The sequence below is a fragment of the Trachemys scripta genome, chromosome 11 (assembly GCF_013100865.1).
Source record: "Trachemys scripta elegans isolate TJP31775 chromosome 11, CAS_Tse_1.0, whole genome shotgun sequence".
NCBI classification, from domain to species: domain Eukaryota; kingdom Metazoa; phylum Chordata; order Testudines; family Emydidae; genus Trachemys; species Trachemys scripta.
The window spans coordinates 37,080,583-37,106,809 of NC_048308.1; the positions used below are offsets into that span (position 1 = coordinate 37,080,583).

At 41.4% G+C, this 26,227-nt stretch overlaps 1 protein-coding gene across 7 annotated transcripts in view; it reads left to right on the forward strand.

The window, feature by feature from the left end:
- The window catches only part of ERICH2 (glutamate rich 2), a 47,255-nt gene extending 27,706 nt beyond the window's left edge, over positions 1-19,549 (forward strand). For 6 of the 7 annotated variants that reach the window (XM_034785377.1, XM_034785378.1, XM_034785381.1 and 3 more), the window contains 4 exons: positions 3,209-3,396; positions 7,592-7,649; positions 14,271-14,342; positions 19,118-19,549. In XM_034785377.1, coding sequence (XP_034641268.1) covers positions 3,209-3,396; positions 7,592-7,649; positions 14,271-14,342; positions 19,118-19,260 — 461 coding nt within the window. In that variant the 3' untranslated portion in view covers positions 19,261-19,549. Of the gene's footprint in view, positions 1-3,208; positions 3,397-7,591; positions 7,650-14,270; positions 14,343-15,619; positions 16,054-19,117 lie in introns of those variants that run through there. The other variant, XM_034785379.1, reaches the window with a different exon arrangement.
- Positions 19,550-26,227: the final 6,678 nt, after the last annotated feature.

Consider the following 26,227-nt stretch of genomic DNA (forward strand, 5'->3'; position numbering starts at 1 on the left):
GGAGAGGAGACACACTAGCTTTTGTAAACTGAGCTGAGATTTCCCAAGCACTTCTACCAAAACACACTGTTTTAGGTAAAATATAAAACAGATTTGTTAACTACAGAAAGATAGATTTTAAGTGATTATAAGTGGTAGGCATGAAAGGTCAGAGATAATTACCAAAGACAATAAAAGGTAAGCATGCAGTCTAAATTTTGAATCGTATTAGACTGAGCAGTATTTGGATCAAGCAATTTTTCTCACCCCACTGGATGTTGTAGTTTACGGTACTTAATACACAGACTTTCCATTTAAGCCTGGGACCAATCTCCTCAGTTCAAGTTTTTGTCTTCCCAGCATTCTTGTTGCTTCCAGCCTAGGTCGGGGAGGAGAAAAGGTAAAAAGCAAGATGTCACTGTCCTTTATTTTATACACTCAGTCCATGTGCCGGAAAAATACTAGCCCAGACATGTCCTGGTGGGCCTTGCTGAGTCACAGTGTTGAGCAATCCCCCATTGCTTGTGGTGCTTGTGCAACTCTCTTACAGCATTGTAAATCCCTTGTTTACAATTCCCCTGCTGATAATGGTCATTTAACACCCACCGGGCTGTGGAGCACCTCCTTTGTTGTTACTGGAGAACTAGCAGTGGAGGACTCCCAAACTTACAATATATTTTAATAACAACCATACAGCAAAGTCTCCTGACTTCATACACACTAACAATATACATATTTTGACAGAACAATGGGTTTCAGGAGATCATGACCTTTAATATGATATCTTACATGGCATGCTTTGTATGAAATATCATAACCATATATGAATGTTGAATATGGGGATTACAGGGTGCTATTTTGAGGAACAGTGTATCACAGGGGGAAATGACCATTAATATAAAAAAATTTTTTTCAAATGTAGCCTACACAATGTGAAGATTTCAGTAAGTAAACCATAGGGGAAATTTTGAAAAATATGCATTATTTTGTTCATAAGATCATTTGGGACAAAAAGTCTGGCAGCAGGTGCTGAATTTCTTGTCTTTAAATTTAATTTTAATTCCTAAACTAATTATCAAAGGAATGTAAATTAATTCTATAATCAAAGAGTAAGTGCTGGTAAATTTGGTTAGGATACACAATTTTTTATATACATAAGCAGTTGAATCTCTGATTTAAGTGCAAAACAGCTCAGCCTTAATAATGGAGCTGCAACTGCCCTTGCCCCCCCCCCCCATAACAAACTATTGGTATTCATTAACTTTATGAATTCCAGGGTTTTTTTCTAATTAGAAGTTGTCTTTTCTTCAACTTTCATTTTTCTTCCTTATTACTTTGTTCTGTGATATCTGCTGTTAGCTAGCTTGCTCTATAGGAGAACCTCTTAAGGTTAAAATTGGTACAATTGGTGTCCCTATAAGACTCTCGTTCTGTAAAACAAAAATGTACTGCATTTTTGGCTTCCATCAGATCAATCATTGTTATAAGCACCACCAGCACAATGATTCTTCTTTCAGAATATTTAGCTAAAGGAATGGTATTACAGCTGAGGTAAATTTTTCGTACCAGAACCCAGACTGCTTTTATGATCCTGATTCAGAGCCCACTGAAGTCAATTAGAGTCTTTGCATTGACTTCAACAGGATGTGTGTTTGTATATGTTTCTGCACTTTGTTAATTTGAAATCTCAGAAAACTTTCAGACCTGTTACCACAATTTCCTAGTACTTCTCCTCAAACACATTAGCTTGTAGTTTATGTATTTAAGATGAGAGATTTGGCTAAAGAAGGGCATATATTGCAAGCAGGCACAATCCAAGCTTTGCACCTAGTCTGCCAGTAGCTCATGCCTCCTTATTTCAATCTTGGGACTTTGCAGGAAAGGCTGTCAGCTGGACTCCAGTAGGTCATGGTTCAATGATGTGAACAAATACCCATTAGGACTCAGCCAAGACCAGCAACCTTTATTGACCTCTCACTGATTTTAAACTCAAAAGATTACGCACTAATCTGTGTGTTCATTTCAACATATAGTCCTATATATGAGACCTGAGAAATGAATTCCTTCATTAGTGAATAAGTCCTTGTAAAATTATGCATATAGATGTGCTTATTTGAATGTGCATTCAATCACAAATCTTATTTTCTTTTCATTCTAAAGCACCTATGTGTTCAGCCAGTAGATCATTTGATTAACTGGACATTCTAATACCTCTTAGGGAAAAGAGATATCATCTCATGCACTTAAGCCTCTGTGGACTGTTCCATTGTATTTGTGCTGGAAGAGAGCTTTTATCTTTAATAATAATAATAAAAACACCCTCCACACCATGGCATTTCAGACCAAGACAGCAGCTTTTTCAAAATTGCCAGGCTGTATACTCCTCTTCACTAGAGGAATGGTGTAAACTAATGCTTTATAATACTTAAAAGTGACAGATGAGGTTGTTTTTGTTTTGTTAGGCAAGTCCAAGAAATGCTAGTCTGCAGTTTGTGGTATTAGGTATTACTCATATATAACATGGCAGCAATTTAAAATACCCAAAATGTACTCATGGGAAAACCTTTACAAATATAATGAAGAAGAAATTAAATGAAAGAAACAATAAATACTTAATGCACTGTTATGATTGAGAATATAAATGGAACAAAAGTTAGAAAGGTGAGACTTATGGTTCCCAAAGCAACTATTACTTTCTCAAATTTTGCATTCTTTTTAAGGTAAAGTAGTTATTCTTTAGTGCTTTTGAAGACATGTAAGACTCTCTTTCTGTGAAACAAAAATATACTTCCTTTTGGCTCCCAGCAGATCAAACATTGTTATAAGTACCATCAGTACAATTACTCTTCTTTCAGAATATTTAGCAGAAAGAATGGCATTACAGCTGAGTTCCTGTAATATAACACATTTTAAAATGGAGTTCCAGGAAAGACATGTTACATTCAGCGGGCCTAATTCTTCCCTGAGAGGAGCACCATATAATTCTTATTTTCTTCAGTGGTAATTATCTTAGTGTATATGAGGGCATAGTTGAGCTCAGTAATGTAAGCATTACCTTTTTGATGTAAGAAGATAAACAGAAAATATTTTTCAACTGTATGCAAAAATACCTTGTCAGTGATCCTCATTAACTAGTTAATGCTTATGAATCACTTTGAGCACATAAAATGCTCTGTAACTGCTAAGTGTTTTGTTTTTATCGCTGATATAATATTAATTTTGAATTTAGATGATAAAGAAAAAAATTCCAGAAATGTAGAAAAGCCAGCAAATAATGAACTCAGCACTGAATTTCCGACAAATAGTATTGAGGACCATAATACTGATGAGCAGCTGTCAGAAACTACAGATGACGATGAAAGCAGCAGTGAAAATGAAGATAGAAAAATAAATGCACCAATAGAGTTGCTGGGAGAGGTAAATTTCACCTTTCCCCTCCCCCCGCCCCCCGAACAATGTGAACATAGACTGAGGGACCCATGTACTCTGCAGCACAGTGGGACCCAATTCTGTAGCAAACACTCCATAATTCTGCCTAATTCTGCATCAGTGTTGATTTATTGTATCTGTCGTGCAGATATGCTGGCGACCATGTTTCAAAATTGAAAATACTCATTGATGTACAATTCATCAATGATTATTTTCAGCAGTGACTATTTTTTATATATTTTTTGTTTTGTCCTCCAGATGACCCAAGTCAGTGGGCTTCAGTGGTTACAATGTTGTCTGGGCGTCTCAGCTCCCAATCTCTTTTCCCTTCATCATGCATGCCATCGAAAATGGAGAGCTTATAGTCCGATTCAGTGGTTCATCTGAGTTCCACAGGCCTCTATTCTTTAGGCAGTATAGCTGCCCAGCCTGCATTTCTGGTTTTCCCCCTGCTCCCTGGCCGCAAATTAGGGTGACCAGACAGCAAGTGTGAAAAATCGGGACGGGCGAGGGGTAATAGGAGTCTATATAAGAGAGAGACCCAAAAATCGGGACTGTCCCTATAAAATAGGGACATCTGGTCACCCTACCACAAACTGGGGGTCTCTAACCCTTGCTCCCTGAACCTCTCTTGTCTTTTCTGTCCAATAGTGATGCACTATAATCAATTAATTCCCCTTTGTGGTTAAAGATGCAGAGTAAGAGGCAGCTTCAGGCAGGTCCCAGCAGGACAAGATAACAAAAGAACTCAAGATGCTAGGCATCTGGCTACAGCAAAATAGTATTTTTGTTGCAGAGTTTACTGGAGGCGTTGCAAATTCGGAGGAGGATAGGAATATTCTGCAGGGAGACTTGAATGAGCTTGTGAATTGGAGTATCAGAAATAGGATGAAATTTAATAGTGAAAAGTGTAAGGTGATGCATTTGGGGATGACTAATAACAATTTTAGTTACAAGTTGGGGACGCATTGGTTAGAAGTAACGGAAGAGGAGAAGGACCTAGGGGTCCTTGTAGACCGCAGGATGACTATGAGTCGACAATGTGACGTGGCGGTGAAAAAAGCCAATGCGGTCTTGGGATGTATTAGGCGAGGTATATCTAGTAGGGATAAAGAGGTCCTGCTTCCGTTGTATAAGGCGCTGGTGAGACCTCATTTGGAGTACTGTGTGCAGTTCTGGTCTCCCATGTTTAAAAAAGATGAACTCAAACTGGAACGGGTGCAGAGAAGGGCGACTAGGATGATCAGAGGAATGGAAGACCTGTCGTATGAAAGGAGACTAGAGGAGCTTGGGTTGTTTAGTCTGACAAAGCGAAGGCTGAGGGGGGATATGATTGCTATCTTTAAATATATCAGAGGGATAAATACAAGGGAGGGAGAGGAATTATTCCAGCTTAGTACTAATGTGGACACGAGAACGAATGGATATAAACTGGCCGTGGGGAAGTTCAGGCTTGAAATTAGACGAAGGTTTCTGACCGTAAGAGGGGTGAAATATTGGAACGGCCTTCCGAGGGAAACGGTGGGGGTGACGGACCTGTCTGGTTTTAAGATTAAGTTAGATAAGTTTATGGAGGGAATGGTTTAATGGTAAAACATAGTAGCCGAGGAATACCAAGCAATGGTAGGTAAATAGTATAATGGCTAACTGGGGTCAGGCTAGAGACTCTTGCCTACGTGCTCGGGGTCTTACTGATCGCCATATTTGGGGTCGGGAAGGAATTTTCCTCCAGGGTAGATTGGCTGAGCCTCTGGAGGTTTTTCGCCTTCCTCCGCAGCATGGGGCAGGGATCACTAGCAGGAGGGTCTCTGCCGATTGAAGTCACTAAAACACAGGATTGGGGACTTCAACAGCAGAGCCCAAGGAAGGGGTAGGGACGGTTTTGTGGCCTGCAGCATGCAGGGGTCAGACCAGATGATCATAATGGTCCCTTCTGACCTTAAAGTCTATGAGTCCTGATATCTTGGAAAAATGCCAAAAATGTCAAAGCCCACTGTTGCACAGTCAGAGTCCCTGGAGCCCAGAGTGAAATGACTGGGGCCATTCACATCTCTCAGAAGTATTGTTTTCAGGCTGGTAGACTCAGATGGCCACGGTTCACCCTTGGCTTACATTTTTTAGGTTTGCATAGCCATAAGGGCTAGAAACTTAATTTTTTAATAGAATTCTAAACCACAGTTGTGCAGCAAGGGGTGAATTATGGCAAGTTCTGCAGTTGTGGAATACTTGGGGCTCTGCGACTGGCACTGTAATGGTAAATACTCTGTTGAAAACTAGTCTTTTATGTATGTATTATGCAAACAAAATCACTGCTGATACTGTCAAAAACAATTTTTCAAAAAATATTCCTGTGTAAAAGATGTGTGCCTGATTTAGTTGTTTGAAGAGGGAAAACAGTTTAGTCAGTTTGTATGATGGCTTCTGTTCTAAGTGCTGCAAGAGATCCTGAGTGCCCACGGTGTGTTTAATACTCATTTGGAGTACGCAGTGTATATGGAGAAATGTTTTGTTTTTTTCTTTCCTGTTACCTAGACTTGAATATCAAAATGTTTGGGAAGTGGTAGATGGTATGTTTTTTTCAGCTAATTGTTTGTGTTTGCTCAACATCCAGTTCCTCCTTTTTTAAAAAACAAAGCATGAGATATGTAGTGTTGCTGTCAAATGCCCCAATGGAGCAAAGTACTTAAGCATATGCTTATGTCCCACTGATTTCATTAAGAGTTAAGTATGTGTTTTAAAGTTAAGAATGTACTGTCATTGTGATACTAATACGCTTACAGGTAAAATGACAGTGCGGTAAGAAACGTTCTGGAATAAGATTTTTGCACGGCAAGCTGAAGAAAACTTTACTCAGCTCCTCTTTTGGGGGGACTGACTATCTTTGCAGTAGCTGACAAAGCCTTATTAGTTGCTATTGAGAGTACAAAAGGTGGGAAGAGTCAGAGACTTAAATCTAGATCCTATGCTGTATGAGAGGCATGGGCAAAACTGAAAGTAGTGTAAGTTTAGGCTCTGCCAATTATGAACATAGCTCCGAGAATTTAAAGAGAACTGTTGACTTTAACAACTCTCAGACTGCCTACTTAACTTCAACTGAAAGAACAGTAATAATATTCATTATTAAAACAATATCCAGCAGTTACCACACAGTGCTGTCTGAGATACTCTGTTGTCTAAGAAGAGAAAATGATGATACTTCAGATAACTTTTTGCCAATGTTGATTTTTTTTTTTTTTTTTTTTTTTATTATTTTTTAGTGGTGACCACTGTATATATCATGTTTGCTTATGTGGTAATTAGTTTTTAATATCTTGTCATTAATTATATAAGTAGATTTGTATACTGCTTTTAACCATTGTCTCACTATTCTGATAATGTCACCTCAAACATCAATTAAATGGGTCCGTTGTGGATTTCCATTTGTTAGTTTAATATTACTGCTTTTGGGTCATTGAGATCTTTGTGGATTTATGTTTGGTTTGGAGTCCCCCCCGCCCCCTTATTTGATAGCAATGAATGATAGCATGTTTGAGATCCAAGACTGTTCCATCTGATGCCAAAAATAAACTGTGGACCCAACAGGTGTTGTCAGGGCTTGATTCAAGTCCCTTGTCCACACTGTGCCATACTGACAGTGAAGCCTTGTGTTATTTACTCTTGTCAAATACATCTCTCAGGGCTATTAATTTTTACCTTATTATGTGAGCACAGGTGTTACTTAGGATACCTGTTGTAAAAAAAATCAGTTCTCACCAAACTTAGGCCACAATCCTGAAGACATTTAAGAGCGTGCATGACTTTACTCATGTGAGTAGTTCCACTGAAGTCAATTGGACTACTCATTTGTAAAACAATACACGTACCTAGATGTTTCCAGAGTAACTTGGCTGTGTGCTCAGAGTAACACACTTACACAGAAATATAATCCTCAATTCTAAGATGTAGTAGCTGAGATGGAGTTTGTACAAGTAATGGTGGGACTAGCAGTTGTCCACTGTCCCCTGGTGGATCTACTTAGAACAATAGAAAAATTCTGCACTTTATAGCTGTTGGGAAAATTGATCAAAGTTCTCACTAAAGTATTTTTATATAAAAACTGACCAAACTTAGAACTAATTCTCAAAGTGTGCACATCAACAATTCTCTATATTAACTTTCATACTAAACTATATTGTTCTTTTAGTTCCTGAAAGCAATTATGGATCAAGACTACAGTCTCTCAAAAAAACTTTGTCAGATGAGTAAGTACTATATAGATAGATAGATAAAACTTTTTTACATTTTACCTGTTTCATTTTAGTATTTCTCCTCATGTCCATTTTCTTAATTACTGATAAATACTTGGTCACCTTGATCGATCAATCCATCAGCCCTAACAGAGAGAGAGCCAATCACAATACAACATTCTTGTTGTTCTAGTCATTCCTTCAGCCACCTGCTTGGTCTGCAGACTGGATACACAAAGTACTGCTGTTTTCTCTGTGAATGGGATAGTCGTGCAAGAGATTCCCACTACATCAAGAAAGATTGGCCACTCCGACAGTCATTGGAGCCTGGGAGGGAAAAGTGTTCAGCATCCACCACTTGTTGAATCAAGGAAGATTTTGTTACCACCCTTACACATCAAGCTGGGTCTGATGAAGAACTTTGTCAAGGCCATTGACAAAACACAAGCAGCTTTCAAGTACCTCCGTGGAAAATTTCCAAGGTTAAGTGAAGCTAAGATAAAGGAAGGTGTCTTTGTTGGTCCTCAGATTCGTGAACTTCTTCAAGATGATGCATTTGACCATGCACTGCGTGGCAAGGAAAAGACGGCATGGAAAGCCTTCCAGTTAGTGGCAATAAATTTTCTCTGAAACAACAAGGCAGACAACTACAGGTTGTTGGTGGAAAACCTCCTCAAGGCATACAAAAGCCTTGGTTGCAACATGTCACTAAAGATAAATTTTTTGCACTCTCATCTAGATTTTTTTCCACCGAACTGCGGAGCAGTGAGCGACGAGCACGGCGAGCGATTTCACCAGGACATTGCAACAATGGAGAAACGCTATCGGGGCAAATGGAGCCCATCAATGCTTGCAGACTGTTGCTGGACAGTGACAAGAGATGCTCCATTTAATGAATACAAGAGACAAGCCAAGAAGCGCCGAGTAGACACTGAATAGGACTAAACTATGTACATAATAGTTTTTTGCCTTTTGTTTCATAATAAATTTTATTTATATAACCCTTTTGCTGATTTTTAAAGTGTTACATAAACAGGACAGGTGAAATATTATCATGTAAAGCAACCATAAACACATGAAAAGACGTAGGTTTACAATTTGATTAAAACTCTACTATCTACACAATATACATAGACATAAAATGTAAAAACTTAAATATCTTAGAAACAGTAGTCAATCAGATGTTTTAATTGTCATATTTGAATTCAGCACATCAAAATACATAATAGCACATTTTATCTCTGAAGCAGACGACTTCTCAAAAATTGTAGACCAGTGTTATTTTCCATGGAGGAAGCTGGCACATGTTACTGAAAACAGAGCAACATCCCATGATGCAGTTCTTTCCGTCCCAGTATTCCATGGGCTTCCAACTGCATTTTGCTGCATTTTTCAACAGCCCGTTTACTGTGCGCCCGCCATTTCTGGTTGAAAGCACGTATCCCGCACTGCTCTTTACTGCTGTGGTCACTGTTATGAACACCTCGGGATGGTCATGAGCTCCTAATTTGAACAGGAGTCAGAGTTGCCTAACCTGCTGTGTGTCCTGGAAAGAAACAAAAAAAGATTACTTTGGACATTCATGGAGTAGCTGAACACGGTGAACTGTCACTTTTGGGCTCGGGAAACGAGCATTGAGTGATGGGATTGCATAATTATGCAAGTCTGGGATGACAAGCATTGGCTGCCAACTTTTGGATGCAGAAAGCCACTTTTCTGGGAACTGTGCAGAGCTCGTCTCAGCACACCAAAATGAGAGCTGCCCTCTCGGTATAGAAATGAGTGGCAATTGCTGTATGGAAGGTGGTGACTCTGGACTGCTACCGCTTGGTCGCAAATCAGTTTGGAGTGGGGAAGTCCATCGTTGGGGCAGCGTTAATGCAAGTTTACAGGGTCATTAATTGCATCCTCCTATGAAGAACTGTGACTCTTGGAAATGTGCATGAAATATTGGCTAGCTTTGTGGCAATGGTATCCTCTAACTGTGGAGGGGCAATAGATGGCACGCATATTCCAGTTTTGGCCTGGACCATCTTGCAATGGAGTACATCAGCAGAAAGGGGTACTTCTCTATGGTACTGCAGGCACTTGTGGATCACCCTGAGCATAGTGCGTTTCACTGACATCAACACAGGGTGGTCCAGGAAGATGTATAATACACGCATCTTCAGGATCACTGGTCTATACAGAAAGCTGCAAGCAAGGACTTTCTTTCCAGACCAGAAGATTCAAGAGGGGGATGTTGAGATGCCCATAGTGATCCTGGGAGACCCAGTATACTCCTTACTCCCATAGCTCATGAAACTTTACACAGGACACCTGGACAGTAACAAGGAGTGCTTCAACAATGGGCTGAACAGGTGCAGCGTCATAGGCACTGACTCCGTGGGTGCTCCGGGACTGGAGCACCCAGGGGGAAAAATTAGCGAGTGCTCTGCAGCCACCGGCAGCTAAGCTCTCCCCACCTCCTGAGTGCGCTGTGTCCCCACTCCTCCCCCTTCCGCCCAACGCTTCTCACCACCCCACCGCTTAACAGCTGTTTGGCAGCACTTTGGACTTTCCAGGAGGGAGGAGGAGGAGCGGGGACGTGGCACGTCAGGGGAGGAGGTGGAGAAGAGGTGAGGACTTTGGGGAAGGGGTGGAATGGGGGCGAGGTGAGGGTGGTGCAGGGGCGGGGTCAGAGTCTGGGGGGGGTCGAGCACCCCCCGGGCAAAGAGGAAATCAGTGCCTATGTGCAGAGCGACCATAGAATGTGCCTTTGGCAGATTAAAAACGATTGGCACTGCCTTTATGGCAGGTTAGGCCTAAATGAGGAAAATGTTCCCATCGTCATAGTAGCCTGCTGCACACTCCATAATATATGTGAGTCTATGGGTAAAAAGTTTCCTTCCTGCAGAGGCCAATCAGCTGGCTGCAGAATTTGAGCAGCCAGGTACAAGGGCTATTCTAGCCCCCTGTTCCCCTCTTCGAATCAGGGAGGCTTTGAGGCAACATTTTGACAATGAGCATCAGTAATGTGTCTCTCATGCTGCATTATCTTGCCGCCTTGCATTAAAGTTGTGATGATTCCTGACCAGGATTTGTAGTGAGCAAATGATCAAATTGCCACTGTGTATTTCTACCAGCCGCAACCACCACATGTGGGACAGTTTGCTTTTATTAAATAACAATTAACAACACACACAAAAGGATTGGTGGGAAGGGAGATAAGAGTGCAGAGCAGTGTATGCTTTCATATCTGTGTGTAACTCCAACTATCATTTTGGAAGCTGTCTGAAGGAGGTGGAGTGAATGAGGTACTGAGACATTCTGGGAAGTTGCAAGGAATGTGTGGGAGGAGTTTGGGGGGGAGCATGGAAAGCAGTTCTGTATTGGCTGCGGGCTGGGGGGCAAGCATGCATCTGTTCTGCCTGGAGCATGATTAGGGACTTCAACATCTCTGTTTGCTCCTCCATCAATTTTGTCATCTGCTCCTGGCCCTTTACAATTTGCTCCTTGCTCTCCTTTCTATCCTGCCTTCCTATTTTAAATTTTTCCTTCAGGGTCTCTCTCCACTCCCTGCGTTCTCTTTTTTTTTTTTTAAATCTGAGGATTGAAGCACCTCCTGGAACATGTCCTCCTTGGTGCACTGTGGTCGCTTCCTTTTCCAGCAGAGGTGCTCTGCCAGTATGTAGGGAGTTCCCTGGAAGGCCCCATCTGCAAAAGCACAAGAAACAATACACAGAAGCATGATTGTTAGTTCATGCACAACACTGAATCATTACAGTAAAATATACCTCTTTTCACATATGAATCACTTTCTCACTATCCCTTGGCAAGCACGCATCTCAGTGAACACTCTAAACATAGTGAGTTTGGCCCAGGGAGGGAGGGCGGTGTTGGATGTTGAAGATGAGGCAAAGGGTCTAGGTTTTTTTTAAGGGAATAAGTGCAGGAGAGTATGGACAATATTGCAAATTCTGCCCCCATTTTCCACAAACCGGGATCATTGATGCCGATATCTCACTCCTGAGGGTATGCAAAGGTGCATCTCCTGCACGCTTGCAGGTTCAGACCCCGTTCCTGTGCTGCTCGCCCATGTGCCGCTTTGGTCCCTGCTCAAGGAATTGCCGATTGGTGCAGGAAAGTTTCCTACAATGTGGGAAGGAACAAAGCAGCTCTGCCAAGGAACTTTCAGCAGAGGATTGCCGGGTACCTCCAGGAAAGTTTCCTAGGGCATGGCTACACTTGCAGATGTAGAGCGCTGTGAGTTAAACCCATCTTCGGAGAGCGCAGTAGGGAAAGCGCTGCAGTCTGTCCACATTGACAGCTGCTTGTACACTGGCGTGGCCACATTTGCAGCACTTGCAGCAGCATTGGGAGAGGTGCATTATAGGCAGCTATCCCAGCATGCAAGTGACTGCAACGTGCTTTTCAAATGGGGGGGTTGGGGTGGAGTGTGACAGGGAGTGTGTTGTGCGTATGTGGGGGGAGAGAGTGAGGTTTTGGGGGGCTGAGAGCATGTCAGCATGCTATCTTGTAAGTTCAGACAGCAGCAGCCCCCCAATCCTCCCCACACACCTCTCTCACAGCATTCCACACTAATGGCTTGCATGCCGGCTGTCAGAAATGGAGCTTTGAAAGGGCATTTCCGCATTCCTACAGGACTTCGAAACAATGACAAGAGTGGCCACTTGACTTAAGGGGATTATGGGACGTTTCCGGAGGCCGATCAGAGTGCAGTAACCCAACACCTCGTTCACACTGCCGCCCGTGCGTTGTAGCCAAGGCGCAGCCAAGGTGGAGTACCAGCAGCGCTGTAGCCGCAGAATCAGAGCACTCTACGTGCCTTGCCAGTGTGGATGGGGAGCAAGCTAGTGCGCCCGGGGCTCCATTATTGCGCTGTAACTCGCAAGTGTAGCCAAGCCCCTAGAGATCTCGCAGGAGGATTCCCATGAAATCTCGGTGTGCATTAACATGCTGTTCCACTGCACTACTTAACTGCACAAGGCTATGTGGAGCACACGCAAACACAGCTAGTCTTGTACATTTCTATCCCTTCACCCACTTTTAGAATATTCAGAGCAAAGGACAGCTCTGCCTCATATAACTGAGCAGCATCAACTCAAAAAGATCACTTACCAAGGCTATCCTCTACTGCATCATGCGCGCCAGAGACTGGCTGCTGGGACTGGCTAGACCCCTCGGGAGTGGAAAAGAGGTCCTGACTCGCCACATCACTGGACGACCCTGGCGTGTGCTCCACGTCATCCTCAATCTTGACCTTCTTGTCCATAACTTTGTCCACAGGGTCAAATCCCCTGTCCGCTGCCTCCAGCCTCACTGAAGTATCCATTGGGCTGTTGGCAGTGGAGGTGGGGTCAGCACCGAGAATGGCATCCATTTCCTTATAGAAACAGCAGGACTGTGGCGCAGCACCAGAGCGACGATTTGCCTCTCTTGCCTTCTGGATGCCTGCCTCATCTCCTTTATCTTCGCTCAGCAATGCTGCATGTCCTGTTTGTAGCCCTTTTCCAACAAGCCACAAGAAATCTGCCCATAGGTATCGAAGTTCCTATGACTGGAGTGGAGCTTGGACTGCACAGCCTCTTCTCCCCACACTGCCAGCAAATCCAACAACTCAGGTGTGGTCCAAGCAGGAGAGCGTTTGCTGTGTGGCGCCGCCATGGTCAGCTGTCCACGCCGAGCAAACAGGAAATGGAATTTCAAAAATTCCTGGGCCTATGGGGTGGATGTTTGTGTATCTGGGTGCAAGGCAGCGGAGTTTGAACTGCTGACCAGAGCCATCAGAATGGGCATTGTGGGATACCTCATGAAGGCCAATTATAGTGACATAACCAACCGCGGTGTCTACACTGACGATATAACTTTGCCCCAAAAAGCTCTCTCGCATCGAGGTGGTTTTATTTTGTTCGCAAAGCAAGAGTGTTTTGTCGGCAGAAGGAGCATTGCAGTGTGCACACTTCCACTATTTTGTCTACAAAAGGCAGCTTAATAATCATTTCATGTGTTTACCGATTTATTTTTAAATTGTGAATGAACTTAGTGCCCAGAAAAGTAAGGGGCTAATAGTACTGATATGACTGAATGTGGTATAGTATGGCAAAGTGCTGTTGTAACAGGGATCAGTGAATAAATGTTTCCTGTAGGTTTCCATACAGTAACTGTGTATGTGGTTCCAGATTAGATTTTACTAATTTTTCGATAGATTAGGTTTTATAAATATCTTTTTCCTCATGGCATCGCTACAGGCTCAGTAAAAGCATCCAAACAACATTAACTCAGCAGCTTCATGCCTGAACATGTTTGGGTTTATTTTATGTTTAACTTTCTATCTGAATTTCTTGGGTTTGTTATGCCTATTTCTTGTATCATTAATATTTTTTTTGTAAGTTACATATTTACTGATATGTACTCTCAACGTTAACTCTAGCTTAATATAGTATTTCATGAGGAAATATAAATACAAATAACCGAGAAATCATTATTTGCATTTTAAGTCTCTGAAATAAAAATTATGCCACTATCTGACAGAATGCACTTTAACAATATGTCTTGAAATTGTTCCGCAGTCTGACTGTGAGTTGCTATTGTCACCATATAGAATTATTAACATATCCTGTTGTCAAATTTCAGTTCTAATCTATGAACCAGAAAATACTGAGGCCAAGCAGTTTCTTCCACTTCTTGAAGAAAAGTTGCTGATAGGTAAGTTTGAGAACAGTAACCATTTTATGTTCTAGAAGCATTCATGCTTTTCACAAGTGAACAATATTTGGGACTGCTGTAACTACATGGATCCTATTTTATTTTTAAAAACTATAGGGTGAGAAATATTTTTATCACTTTTGTGTTTAATGTGTCTTAAGTGTGATACATTAGGCCAGTGGTTCTCAAACAGGGATCCAGGGCCCTCTGGGGAGGCTGCAAGCAGGTTTCAGGGGGTCTGCCAAGCATGGTTGGTGCTAGACTTACTAGGGCCCAGGGCAGAAAGCTGAAGCCCCCCATTGCATGGGGCTGAAACCCGGGACCCCGAGCCCCACCATCCAGAACTGAAGCCAAAGCCTAAACAACTTAGCTTTGTGGGTCCCCCTGTGGCATGGGGCCCTGGGCAATTGCCCTGCTTACTACCCACTAACGTGTGCCCTGGCTTTTATATGCAGAAAAACAGTTGTTATGGCACAGGTGAGCTGTGGAGTTTTTATAGCATGTTGCGGGGGGGCGGGCCTCAGAAATGAAAAGGTTGAGAACCCCTGCATTAGGCTATAAAATCACATTAAGCAAACATTTCCTAATCTCAATGTTCAATTCCAAGCACTGATCCTGACTTTCAGTATATTAAGCTATCCTTACTGTAGACATTTGAATTGACTTAAACAGAGAGTCATGTCTGGGAATCACACTTGCTCAGAAAATGCATACTAGACTGAAAAATGGTAACCCCATTGTACAAAATCCTCTGCCGAGGCATAGGAGAATACAGAAGAACTTGGAGGAAAGGAGTTGCAGAGATGGCATTAACCTGTCATTGTCCTACCCCAGTGCTAGTTCAGCTGTGCCAGCCCCCCAACTTTAGTTTGAGTGGCCTGAAGGCAACTCTAACTCAGACCAGATGCTAGTGCTCCCCAGGCGCTAATACAACAGCCTAAGGTTGTCTGGGGTGTCCTTTAAAACCCAGATGATCTCAAGCTGTTGTTGTGACCTACTGTTCCCCATATACCCACATATTCACCACCGTTATATGATTGTGATATGTTTTGTACAACGTATGCCTTGTGAGGTAACATTTGAAAAGTCTTGATTTGATGAACCTCATTATCCTGTTGAAATGTATGTGTCATCAATGTATATGAAGTTATTACATTTTGCTTTATGTTTGTTACTGAAACATGTTGAGTCTGGAAAACTCAGAGAGGACAAAGAAATGGAAAACAGAGGCCTTACATGCTGTCTTTCTCTGCTTCCACAATGCAATCTTCACATAGACAAAAGGTGCAAGCAATTCATAATGAAGGATGGTCAGCAGCTCATGTACACCACGAGTGCTGCCTAGTCCCATGACACAGGATGGATTTTTCCAGTATCTGGAGAAAAGTATAAATCAGGGACAGTGATGTCACCAGAGGGCCTGTCTCTTACCCCCATTGCCATACAAGGAAAACAAAGAGATCTCCATTTACACTTTGGAAGGAGCTGGACTTAACTGGAAGGTGTTCCAGTTAGCATGAACTGCTGTGAAGTTTTGGATGAGAGAAATCATCTTGATTTTTAGATTTATTAGCCTGGTAAAGTTTAAGATTTAGATTGTGGTTTTGCTATTTCATTTTGTAACCAATTCTAATCTTCTGTGCCAATTCTGCTTAATCACATAAAATCTATCTTTGTCTAGTTAATAAACTTATTTTGATGTTTATCTGAACCAGTGAATTTGTCTGAAGTGCTTGGGGGATCTGCTCAGATTAGAGGCTGGGACATGTCCACTACCCTTTGAAGGAGCAGCAAACTTTGATCAAGAAGGTCTTGAGCACTGTAAGATGCACATTTCTGGGGTGCCAGGCTGGGGGAATTTGCTTATGTCTCCCTATATACAGTTCATGACTGGCTTGTGAGAGCCTTCATGCAACTTTGCAGGGTGTGCCTATGCATGCTGATGGCTGAGTGAACAGAGCTGGAGGGAAAAAGAACAGGAGTACTTGTGGCACCTTAGAGACTAACAAATTTATTAGAGCATAAGCTTTCGTGGAGGGTTTGCTGTTCACTAGCATAGCAGTGTAGGAGAAAGCCTGGGCAGGAGAGTTAAGGGGGCCTAGGAGTTCCACTGTCTGGATTGCACCTCGGGGCATGTCACAGTTGTATTAGCCTCTTGGGACCAATGGCATCTGGTGTGAGTTACAGTTGCCTTCAGGCCACTCAGACTAATATTGGGGGGCTGGCACAAACACTCTTTTTCCCTGCTATAACTGCTGTACGGGCTGCAGGGAAAGAGAGTGGCATAGGAGTTGCTATACTGGCTCTACTCCTCTCAGGATCCCGCTACATTGGAGTGATCCTGTAGTGGCCAGCTACTTTGTGCCAATACTATAGAATCATAGGACTGGAAGGGACCTTGAGAGGTCATCTAGTCCAGTCCCCTGCACATATGGCAGGACTAAGTATTACCTAGACCATTCCTGACAGGTGTTTGTCTAACCTGCTTTTTAAAATCTCCAATGATGAAGATTCCACAATCTCCCTAGGCAATTTATTCCAGTGCTTAACCTCCCTGACAGGAAGTTTTTCCTAATGTCCAACCTAAACCTCCCTTGCTGCAATTTAAACCCATTGCTTCTTGTCCTATCCTCAGAGGTTAAGAAAAACAACTTTTCTCCTTCCTCCTTGTAACAACCTTTTACATACTTGAAAACTGTTATATATACCCTCTGTCGTCTCTTTTCCAGACTAAACAAACCCAATTTTTAAAATCTTTCCTCATATGTCATGTTTTATAGACCTTTAACCATTTTTGTCGCTCTTCTCTGGACTCTCTCCAATTTTGTCCACATCCTTCCTGAAATGTGGCACCCAGAACTCGACACAATACTCCAGTTGAGGTCTAATCAGTGTGGAGTAGAGCAGAAGAATTACTTTGCGTGTCTTGCTTAGAATACTCCTGCTAATACATCCCAGAATTATGTTTGCTTTTTTTGCAACAGCATTACCCTGTTGACTTGTATTTAGATTGTGGTCCCCTATGACCCCCAGATCCCTTTCCGCAGTACTCCTTCCAAGGCAGTCATTTCCCAACTGATTGTTCCTTCCTAAGTGGAGTACTTTGCATTTGTCCTTATTGAATTTCATCCTATTTACTTCAGACCATTTCTCCAGTTTGTCCAGATCATTTTGAATTTTAATCCTATCCTCCAAAGCATTTGCAACCCCTTCCAGCTTTGTATCAGCCGCAAACTTTGTAAGTGTACTCTCTATGCCATTATCTAAAGCACTGATAAAGACATTGAACAGAATCAGACCCAGAACTGATCCCTGTGGGACCCCATTCCTTATGCCCTTCCAGCATGACTGTGAACCACTGATGATTACTCTCTGGGAATGGTTTTCTAACCAGTTTTGCACCCACCTTATAGTAGCTCCATCTAGGTTGCATTTCCCTAGTTTGTTTATGAGACGGTCAAGCGAGACAGTGTCAAAAGCTTTAGTAAAGTCAAGATACACCACATCTACCATTTTCCCCCCATCCACAAGGCTTGTTGCCCTGTCAAAGAAAGCTATCAGGTTGGTTTGACACTATTTGATCTTGACAAATCCATGCTGACTTACTTATCACCTTATTATCTTCTAAACGTTTGCAAATTGATTGCTTTAATTATTTGCTTCATTATCATTCCGGGTACAGAAGTTAAGCTGACTGGTCTGTAACTCCCTGGGTTGTCCTTATTTCCCTTTTTACAGATTGGCACTATATTTGCCCTTTTCCAGTCTTCTGGAATCTCTCCCATTTTCTATATTGAGAGCAAAGTGATCACAGCACAGAGATCTGGGCCAGCTTCACAACGTTAGCCCTGTAGCTTATTATCTCAAAATGGATAATTGCCTTAAGTCAGTGTTTAATTTAAGTATGTTATTGTATTATGAGAGTATTCCTATTTTAAAAATACTCTTCTGTGGCTAAGAACCTAAAATATTAATAGCAAGTATTCATTTTTTTCTTTACTTTTAAATTTGGTTTTGAAATGGGAAATTTCAGTCAAGTTCCATGTTCCCATAGTAGTACAGGTTGGAGACTCTTGTTTTCCTTGCAGACGAGATCAATTTCAGCAGTATCATTTTTATGATTTAACATGCTCTTGCTATTCCAAACTGGCTATCCATCCTGTAAAAACAAATATGAGTAATTTTATTCACATGAGAAGTCCCGTTCACCTTCATGTTGTTGAAAAGCTGTGCATATTTTATAAAATAAATATTTTGGAAAAGTCTGTAAAATGGGTGTTGACTATATAGACAAAAATTTGGTGTAACTGACAAAAATAGTCCTTCTATCGCTATAAGACAATTGCTGAAAGTTTCCAAAACCTGCACACCTTAAATAAGATACATCTTTGGAATATTTATGAATATATGGACTGTTTACTAAATTCTCAGGAAAAACACACAACCACTGCATAATTTTCTTCCTGTAATAGAAAGGGGAAAATGTTTGTTTAGATATTTCTTTGAAAATTAGACAGCACTAGCAAGCAAAACAATTGTATTAATCCCCAACTGTACAAAGCAAAATGCAATGACGATTTAGAATACAATTATTTTCTTCAGAAAAATACCCCGAAACACCATGTACAACCAATTTATTTTGAATATGTAATTTTGAGTTTATTTGGAATATAATATCAAATATTATGTATTTATCACATGCCTGAAAGTCAGTTTTTTACTAACCAAAACTTAAGACTTACCTAAAACGTATATTTTGTACATGTATGTCTTAGAAAGTACACAGAATTTTGGTGATGAAGAGGGTGAAGAAACGGATGAAGGAAGCAGTGAGGACAGTGAAGAGGATACTAGCAGTTCAGATAGCAGTGATGATGAAGGAGAAGAAAGTTCTGGTGATTCTGATGAAAACGTATAGCAGTTTGGTAATTCTTCTATACTCCCTATAGGTTGATTATTTTGATTCTTCTGTACTTTTTAAACACCATATTAAAATGCACTGTTTAATCATTATCACTTTTCTCCCTCTTAAACTGCTGCATTCTTTTGCATATAGATTGCCTCCCCACTCACACACAGCCCACCATACCAGTGGTTCTCAACCAAGGGCACATGTACCCCCGGGAGTACACAGAGGTCTTCCAGGGGGTACATCAACTCATCTAGATACTTAACTAGTTTTACAACAGGCTAATAAAAAACACTAGCAAAGTCAGTACAAAGTAAAATTTCATAAAAACAAAATGAGAGAGCAAGCAATTTTGCAGTAATAGTGTGCTGTGACACTTTTGTATTTTTATGTGATTATGTAAGCAAATAGTTTTTTAAGTGAGGTGAAACTTGGGGGTAAGCAAGACAAATCCGACTCCTGAAAGGGGTACAGTAGTCTGGAAAGGTTGAGAGCCACTTCACCAGCCTAGTCTTGTTCCATAGCATATTTGATGATATAGACAGAATTGATCTCCTTAGATGTAACTCCTAAAAAATGTTCCTGTTGGAGCAATCAGGTAGATGAAAAGCTAGGCTGCTTGTCATCAGTTGAGCAAAGACATGAATTTTTATTGAGGAATTTTGTGCTTTCAAAATTCATTGACAGCAGTTCAGCAGGGCAATAAAATCTTCCTAAATGATTGTGCAGAGCAAATGATTTCACACAATGCTGGTAAGACTCTGAATTGGGGTAAAAAGCCTCTTTAAAATTTAAAGATAAATATACAGCTTCTTGGAAGAAATCAAACAAACAGGTTTTCAAACAAATATTTTGTGTTACAAAATGTTGTCATTAAACCATATCTTTGGAAATACCTGCTAAAATTCTGTTCATGCACCCTGTCTTCTCCCACCTCACTCCCCCACAATTTAACTTAGATAATTACAGTAGCCCTGACATAAGGGGGTACAACTTCAGTGGAAGTTTCTTGGCCAGATTTGGAGACAAAACTTACATTGCTGTTTAAGATTTGTCAGGTATAAAGTTAATCAGAAAATATATGTAAGTAATAAAGAAGAGTAAATTGTACCAATTTGGCATTCAGTTGGTGTGCAAAGTGAGGATAACAAACACATTCAAGTGGCATGGAATGCAGCAGAAAAAGCAGTAGACAGCATGATGTGAAAAAATGCATTCAAGACTTGGACTGAACACTTATGTTTTCTGTAGTCTAACCATGAAAAACATTCATATTTTTTAATACAGCATTCTTGTGTGCAGAAGACATGTCACAGTAAACATGTAACCATCTTGTGTTTCATGCACCAGTACACTTAAGTATAGTGTTGCTTTTTCGCTCCTAACATTTCAGGACCCCTTGTTAATGTCAGTAGCTATATGACCCCATGGTTCTTGTTGTAGCGCCTAATTGTTACTTGCTTTTTCTTCAGTGTAACAAATGTGTTGATTAATGAAGTTATTAAATGTAACAGAATAAATGTTTTGCTTGTTTATTTTGGTACACTTGTTCAAATCATTATGGGAGCATCACCTCATATAAGTAAAGTCTGATAAGTGAGAGAAATCAATTGGGTAAGACATTTTACCTGTGCGTGTAGGTAAGTATGCATGCATAATATCTGTTACTGTCGGTGTTGTCTTATTTATGAGCTTTTTTATTTCTTTTGTAAGTTTATTTTTCTTAAGCTTTCATTATGAAAATATGTTTTGGCAAATAAGATGTAGAAGATACTTGTCAAATATTTGTAGATATTTGTATGCCCCTTTGTTGTTTTGTATTCATTTGAAAGCACAAAGGGGAAGCACAAAGGAGCTGTAACCCAAATTTAAATGAACCTGGGAGGATTTTCTCTGCATAGGAAAATCTTCCCATGGCATAGGGATAGCTTAGCAGCTCCTACAGCACTCCCATCATGGCTTTTGGTGCAGGTAGTACCAAGGGGAGAGGGAGCATTGACAGGGTGCCCCTACACCTCCTGGAGTCTGTTTGTAGCTGGCCTAAGATAGCAGCTTTCAGACTCTGGACAGAACTGGTGCCCACTGGTCCCAGGCCTGGGAAGTCACTAAGGATGCTTAAAGACATGTTTGTCCCCATACCTGGACTTATGCCAACCACATATCAGCTGTTCAGCAAAGCATAGGGTGTAGCCTGTAAGTGGGGTTTTACTCTGAAAAATGACTTTAAAAATGGCACTTTCTTACCCAGGAGATCTGCTTGCTATGTGTTGAGAATTAGATTCATTAACTTCAGTGGCTGAAATAACTATGTGTTCCTGTTAGTTCTGCAGAACTAATGCGGCAAAGAGAAAGGGAGTGGAATTCTATTCTTTGTATATCAACAGAATTGTTTACTAAGCTCTACTGATGGAGAGCAAAGTTTTGTCCTGCAGAATTTTATTTTATTTCTTTTTATTGGTGCTGATACAGAAGAAGAGAATTCTGCTTGTTTCTCAGAATCCAGGCTGAGTTTGCAGGGCTGTCAGAGCAGATTTTTATTTGGAAACTTTTGGTATTTAGATTGTATTGAGCACACTTGTGATAAGGAATTTATTGAGAGGCAATGAATGTGGAACCCCACAATGCCATTTTTACGGTCATGTTTCAGAGAAGAACCAAATTTCAAAGTGGTGAGCAATTAATATTACAAAGATCTCTTGGATTGTCTACCATGACTAGTCATCTTTACCTAAGGCTGTGATAGAACTAGCTACAAAATTTCATGTTACTTTTATTTATCAAAGCCTTGTAGAAAATGGCTTAGATCCAGCCCAGGGCAATAGTGATTGCAAATTATCACACTCTTTCTTGGCCTTTGTGAAATTAAGTAGTGGTGTCAGTTATTCCTTGTGGACAGGATAAGGTTGTCCATATCACAAAAACTCATGTGTCCCTACTTCACACTCGTTTTGGACAACTCAAAAGGAGGTAAAAGACTGAATGGGCATTAAGTCTGAACTACCCTCTCTTCTCTAGAAGTTTTTCCCTAATTTAGGCTTGGAGCATATTGATGGAGTAATGTGAGGAAGTTTGCACTACAACTGCCCAGTTCACCACCTCTCATTATCATTCAGTTGCATATATTATTTAATAACCATAAAAAGGAAGAGAAGGATGCCTCTGTACACACCCCAGCAAGGATGAAATAGGTACTTAAGGTTTTGAGTTTTGATATTGTTTCCCCTTAAGAACATGCTTGTATGGCCTGATGGTATAGCAAAGAATATTTCAAGAAGAGGAAATCTGCTCATTTCTTAATGCTGAGGTAGGGCAACAGAGGTAGGGCAGAAGGGCCAGATGCAGCATGAGAAGTCCTAAAATATGGCCTGTAGCTGCTCTCTTCTGGAGGGCAAGGGCAAAGTCAATTAATTGTACATTTTTATAGAACTCTGAAGTATAGAAGCAGGGGCGGGAAGCCAGGTACACCAACCACTAGGCCATCTGGCCCTCCAAGCCCCTCATGTTTTATGGAGATTAAATCTAATTTTGCAAGGGGGGGTTCTCTAAAATATGAAGACATTCTTTCTTATGGTGTCAGCGTGCCAAGTGTTGGAGATGAGTGGGCTGGATTTAATCTCCTTTACAAGCGTTCAATGAGAATAAAGTGATTCCTTCTACCATTTCCACCATTGTCCTTAAATGTCCCAGTTTCGATCAAGAGATTGTTTTCTTTCCTGGGTGTTTCTTATTCTAATGCATCTAACATGCTTTCGTAGCTTAGATGTCAGTGTATCATAAAACTTCACATAAACAGAATGCAGTAGTTTTGGGTGAGTGAGGGTCTGTTCAGCTATTTCGAAAGACCAAAGCAGGGCCCAAGAGTGAATTGCACAAATAGATCTGAATGTGTCTCAATTATGCCTGTAATGCTTAGGGTCAGACTTGCTCACTGGGAGCCTTGGGCATTCAGCGAGAATCACCTCTGTCTCTTAGCCTGAGAGAAGTAATGATGCCCTAAATCTGCATTATAAAGCTGTGGCATTGTCTTCCACACTAAGCACTGTAAGGTACACATATTTTTAATAGGTTTGTGTTAATGGGATTCAGCAAGTATTCTTGAAGCAGCTTGGCTTTGGGCTTTGATAGAGTGAAATAACCTTACACACAGTTCTCCAGTTTCCCAACTGCACTAACAGTTCTGTAATTTCTTACTGTGCTTTCTCACATGAGGTCTCTCAGGTCTTGAAAAAGTGTAAGCATCAGATGTGTTAATGAATAAGAAGCAATGACAACTTTTCTATTTCAAATGACAATGGACCATAAGTTAAGACCAGGAAACTTGCCAGCACCCAATGGTTAAGAAGCCATTTATGAGCCCTAACTGTTCCCCCAAATAAAGGGAGTTGAAACAATTTTGGTTAACAACATCCACTCCTGTTATTCACCTATTGCTTGCATGAGATAAACATGTGAATATGTGGACATTACAAAGAAACAGTCCCCTGGAAAGGAGGGCCTGAAGAATAGACCAAGGGTCAGACTGACCACACTTGGACAATGCAGCTGGGGTGCGAAACCTGTAATCCCCGGATTTGCTCAGAGGTTCTCAGGGGGAATGCCCTGTGAGATGTTACCAACTTTAATCTCAACCTTAAAAGATCAGGAAAATGAGGAAGAAGTGTGCTCCTCCTGAGGTCATCAAACTCCAATCCTCCATTCATCAGCTCACAGACAGCAGCTGGGACTGCAGCCCATAAAGTCCAAATGGGACCTAAGATCTGCCCCATGCTCTGATTGGGAGAGCTCCAAGACTCCTGATTGGGCTGCAGACCATAGTGAAGCCAGAAGAGGTGGCAGGAAGTTGTCTGAACAGCTAGTTTTCTCCCTCCCTGGTGTTTTCCTGTTCCTGACCTTCTGGTATCCTATCTAAGCCTTACTCTTGGTAACTGCCTCTTGGTTCCTGCTATCTTGTGTGATCCTGACCTCCTGCTAATCTGACTCAGCCTGCCTCTTCACACCTGTCTCATGGTTCTCTGATCCTCTGGCTTGTCACTAGTCTCTGATCTCCTGTAGTTCTGACCCAGGCTAGTTCATGGTAACTGGCTCCTGGATCCTCGGCCCATTCCTGCTGTGACTCCTAGGCCAGGCTGTCCATGCCCTGGCCCTAACACAATTGGATGTCCAATGCTTCTATTTCCCTTGGGCTGGTCCCAAGGAAAGTGGAGAGAAAAAACAGCTGGTTGACTGAAAGACAGTACCAGCTAGTGTGATAGTACCTGAGCCAGAAGACATTGCCTGATTTACCAAACTGCAGTTCCTGACTGACTCTAAAACTCCACGAATCCAGCAAGTCAAACAGGTCTTTTTTCTTTTCCTAAGTAATTCTCTTCTTTTTCTTTCTTTAAGAGAATAGCTGGGCAGGACTATCTCCCAGGAAAAACTTGTCCTAGCCTGTTAGAGAGGGGTTGGGGGTGACCAATAATAACATGCATATAGGCACATAGTATAAATTAATGTTGGTGCAGAGGAAATTTTACCCCACATCACTAAAAATCATCTTGGGTTGATAAGGTAAAAATGTAATTAAAGGGGCTTTAATTAAACAATCATTTGATTTAAGCCCTAACAATCCTATTCTTGCTATGGATTTGGTGAGTCAGTCAGGAGCTTGTCAGTCATTTGGAGAGAAATCCTTAGAAGGTATGATAGAGGTGTTTTTGAACAGTGTACCTATACATAAGATAGGTTTGTAAAGAGTTAACAAGCTGAAAGTTGCTCAGTAAGAGAAGAGAGGAAGTTCCTTTCCAATCACCTGTATTCCTAAATAGACACTGTGAGGAATTGAAGTTTCCTGTTTGAAAGAGGAGAGAGGGTGAGGTCTGGCACACTGGTCAAACAAACCAGACAAAAGTCAGAGGATTTCCTAGGAGTTCTGATAAAGCTGTGAGATGATAAGCTTCACACATTGTGATTTGCCTTCACCTGCAAGAAATCTGTTAGAGACGCTGAACTTTGTCTCCCTCAACTCAGAGGAAGAACTGTTACCCAAAGCAGCCATGGAAAAGACAGCTAGCCACCTCACCCAGAAGAATCAAATGGTGAGTGTTAAGCATCTTTCAGCTGTCCTTCCACCTAGTGTCCCCACCCGTATTCAACACCACAGTGTGATAGCGTGTGAACTAATTCCGGCCCATAAACATGTCAGCCAGCTCATTAGAAACATGAAGCTAAGTCCCTTCCTTATAGACTGTTTGGCCAGAGAGGTCAAACTCCATCTCTCTCTCTCTATGAAAATGGGAAAGACAAGATTTTGATCAGTTGCAGGAGACCCTCAGCTGGATCATCAAAGGCACAGTGGCAGGCTCTATATTGCAGGAAGATGCCTTCTCATATTCCCTATGGGTGCACCCTATTGAATAGAAAGTTGATGGAGAACTGGTCAAAGAAAGCAAGACTTTAGACAACCTAGGGATAGAAATAGATAAAGCAACTCAGGCTTTCAGAGGGATGAACAATAGGTTGAATTTAAAAAAATGCAGAACGTAGAAAGGTGGAGGAGGAGAACCATGAATTGTTGGCAGACAGGGATACTCTTAAGTGGAGGTTAAGAAGAGCTGTGGCAGCTTCTGGAGCCCAAGGCAACCCAGATGCTCATGAGGTGGATCTAGCCCTTTCCTTGGATGGGTACATTTCAGCTCAAGTCCCAGGTAAATAAATTTTAAGGAAGCTAAACATATATTGATAAGTTCAATTCCCCCATAAGAAGGGAGCTCAAATTAACAAGCATATTACTTCCCTAGCTTCTTTAGAAGGAGTTTCAGAAAACAATAAGATGAGGTTTTTAAGGAGAACTTTAACCATAAACCCCAGGTCTGGTTATCCACTTTATCCCCAGGCATCAGCCAGAACTTTGAAAAGTCACGTCTTGAGCTAATCAATCACTACAATGAGGTAAGTCCCACTGCTCTGATTTATAAGATTGTTTTGTAAGGATGAT